Below are 2,958 nucleotides of genomic sequence, written 5' to 3'. Positions count from 1 at the left end.
CCCCTATCCTCTGCCCCCAACCCCGGGTCTCCCGTTCCCCATCCCCCAGGCTCAACGTGCCGCTCCCGGCAGACTGGCTGCGCGACCACGAGGAGGCCACCTGGGCCGCCCTGTCAGAGGCCGGCCAGACTGGCGTGCTGGACGCCCCCGCCGCCGCCGAGCTGGCGGCCGTCATGGCCTCGCTGCTCGACGCGCACGGCGCGGCGCCGGCGCGGGAGTGGCGCGCGCTCGCGGCGGCGCTCGCGGCGGACAGCAGCGGCGCGCGGGGAGGGGGCGGCTGATCGGGACGCTTCCGTATATGGGCAGGCACACACCCACTCTTGAGGCGAACCCCGGCTGCAGACATGCCTGACTGCTGCGGCCTCGTCTGCGTTGGTCTGCCCCACATGCGTGCCGTGCGCTGTCATCATGACACGTGTTGATGATTACAGCAACTGCATGCCGTGCCGTCAGCAAACCAGTGTGGCCAACGGCTGAACGGGCGGGAAAAATCAGCGAGTGCAAGCCGCGAGTCAAGCTCCAGGCGCCTCCCCACGCTCTAAACAGGAGCCGCCGCCGGCCGAGGCAGTGCGCCCCCACCACGCCCGCCGCCGCGGCGCCTTGCGGCAAGCCGTGCGCAGCGCCGCACCGGCCGGCAGGGCGCCGGACGTGCGGGCGCGGCAGCCTGGGTGGGTGCTGCTGGGCGGCGGCGCTCGGCGGGCGCGCACATGGCCGGCAGTGCCGTTTGGCTGCTTTTCCGGGAAGGCTCCTGTCAGCTGGGCGGGCTGGCCTTCTCGAGTGTCTTCTGCTCCGCGCGGCACTTCCGAATGTCCAGGCTGCAGGCGCGGCGGCGGGAAGGGGGGGCGTTTGACCTCGGGTCAAACATGTCGATCGATATCGGTGAAGGGCGCCATGACCGCCACCTCAGCAAACACCACTGACACACTCGGGTCAACCGATCGCAGGCGCCCGCGGCGGGCGCGCCTGTCGTGCTGCCGCCATGTGGCCCGCGCCCGCGTGGATGCGCTGACTGAATGCGACACCCATCCCTGCGTGAGCTGGTTTTGGCCCGCAAGAGAACCCCGGCCTCCACGCCGCCTCCACCAGCAATCAGCGTGTCGCGGAATCCCTGCTGACACGAGCCATGCCCAAGCGACGCGTCCCGGGTCCAGATCTGATCGGGTATTCAGATCTCAGCCGGCCGGATCTCACGTGTAGTAATCGAGGCAGTCGCAGTAGTCTTTGAATTCGCGGGGGACCTTCTCGAGCATCTCCAGCAGGCTGGGGCGGGCAGAGGGAGGGTGACGCAGGGTTTCGGAGTGCGGCTGCTCATCAGGCGGGCGGAGAAGGACGGGGCGTGGTGTGCGGCTGACTCGTTGACAGTGCGGCGCCGTTTGCCGCGGGACCCGGCTGTTCAGGGAGCTGCTGGGAGCGCTCGATGCGTTCAAGGCAGGGGCGTCACACAGCATGCCAACAGCCCACTTGCTTCATGAGCCACGAGGCACTCCGGCCGTGCACAATGCTGCAGCGCAAAAAAACCTGCACTGCTCGAGTGCCGCGCCGCCCGAGTGTGCTGATGCCGTGGGGAGCGCTACGCCACTGCTGAACTCACAGGTTGTCCGAGCAGCGCACCACCGCCTTGGCCTCTTGTAGGCAGTCCTCTGGGTGGTTATATTTCTCTTTGCAACGCATGTACGCGATCTGCAGGTCGCCACAGCGCACGCCCAAGTGTTTGGACATGGCGTAGAGCTCCGCTCCAGTTGCTCGCCGTTCAGACATGCTTCTGTGGCTGCTGCGTCTGCCGCTAGCTGCTAGCTGCTCCTTGAAAGGGCTTGTCGAGGGATGATCTCAGCCTGGCTAGCAGCGTTCTACACACATTGACATAACTTGTGCGTTTTGCAAATTGGGGCGCTATCGTGAACTTGCTGAAAGCGTTCTATTGGTATAGGATGTTACCTTTGCGCGGTGCGACAAATGCCTGAGCAGCACTGGCGCCCCCATGTGTGTCGGCAAGTGCGGTGCAGCTTTTGTGAGATGAAAATGTAACATAACACAGAGCGTATTTACAGAAAGGTGCTTGCGGCCTTAGGGAAGGCATGCCTGCACATTAGAAGCTGAGCTGATGGGGTGGAGCCGGGAACTTGCAACCTCTCAAACCCCCATGCCCGGCTGCCCTGTCCGCACTCAGCAGACCCACAGCTCGCGCCCCGTTCAGGGCCTCCGCGTGGAGTGCGACCCCGCAGCCGTCTGTCATGAACATGAGCACGAGTGCATGGGGTGAGCCTGTTGTGGGTGCGGTCGCCGGGGTTGGGGTGGGGGGGGGGTGGCGTAATCACCTGGGGGAGGCCTGAACGCGTGCTCAATTGATGATTCAGACGCAGTCCGATGTCGGCGCGCAAGGGCTGCTGGACGCGTTGACGCAAGCGCCGCGTGCCGCCACAGACACACTCGTTGGCGCCAGTTGTGATGGAGACGCCACAGGCGCGCGCATTGCGGCGGCGGCCTCTGGCCTGCTGCAGCCCCTCAGATGGCAGCAGCAGCTGCTGGAGCGGCTGCGGCGGCATGGTGGGGGGGNAGGAGCAGCAAGGCGGCAAGCATGGAGTGCAGCACTGGCAGCAGGGAGAGCAGCAGGGGCAGCAGGCAGAGCAGCAGTGGCCACAGGCATCCACCGTGGAACGACTGGCCCTCGAAACATGGCGGGGGCGGGACACCACTGCCAGCAGCGCGGCGCCGGCGGGGGCTCTTTGTCAAGCTGCAGCCAGCTTTCAGGCGGCCCAGTCTGGCGTCCTCGCCGCCGCCCAGTCGCTGCAAGCACCCGCGTGCGACNTTGGCGCCGGCGGAGGCGCTTGCGTGCGACCGGCGGCGCGCGCCGCTCGTCCTGCAGCGGGTGGATTTCCGAGGCTGCGGCGCCGCGCCCGCTGCCGCGGCTCCCAGCTTGCCGCCTTGGGAGCTCGGGTTGTGCGCGCTGCTGGCCGCGAG

At 66.9% G+C, this 2,958-nt stretch overlaps 2 protein-coding genes across 2 annotated transcripts; one reads left to right on the top strand and one right to left on the bottom strand.

The window, feature by feature from the left end:
• Positions 1 to 49: 49 nt before the first annotated feature.
• MNEG_15789 (hypothetical protein) lies at positions 50 to 281 on the top strand (the record flags this gene model as incomplete). Its single annotated transcript, XM_014035741.1, has 1 exon — positions 50 to 281. A coding segment is annotated over one exon (232 nt), but the record flags the coding sequence as incomplete, so codon positions are not given.
• A 470-nt stretch (positions 282 to 751) lies between these two features.
• On the bottom strand, positions 752 to 1,719 carry MNEG_15788 (hypothetical protein; the record flags this gene model as incomplete). The annotated part of the gene is made up of 3 exons (XM_014035740.1): positions 752 to 815; positions 1,192 to 1,260; positions 1,592 to 1,719. The coding sequence occupies 3 exons, from the start codon at positions 1,717 to 1,719 to the stop codon at positions 752 to 754; spliced, it is 261 nt and encodes an 86-aa protein (XP_013891194.1).
• Positions 1,720 to 2,958: the final 1,239 nt, after the last annotated feature.

Source organism: Monoraphidium neglectum (genome assembly GCF_000611645.1).
Source record: "Monoraphidium neglectum strain SAG 48.87 unplaced genomic scaffold scaffold05673, whole genome shotgun sequence".
NCBI classification, from domain to species: domain Eukaryota; kingdom Viridiplantae; phylum Chlorophyta; class Chlorophyceae; order Sphaeropleales; family Selenastraceae; genus Monoraphidium; species Monoraphidium neglectum.
The sequence above is the reverse complement of the archived record's forward strand: the minus strand, read 5'-3'. Positions and strand labels throughout refer to the sequence as shown.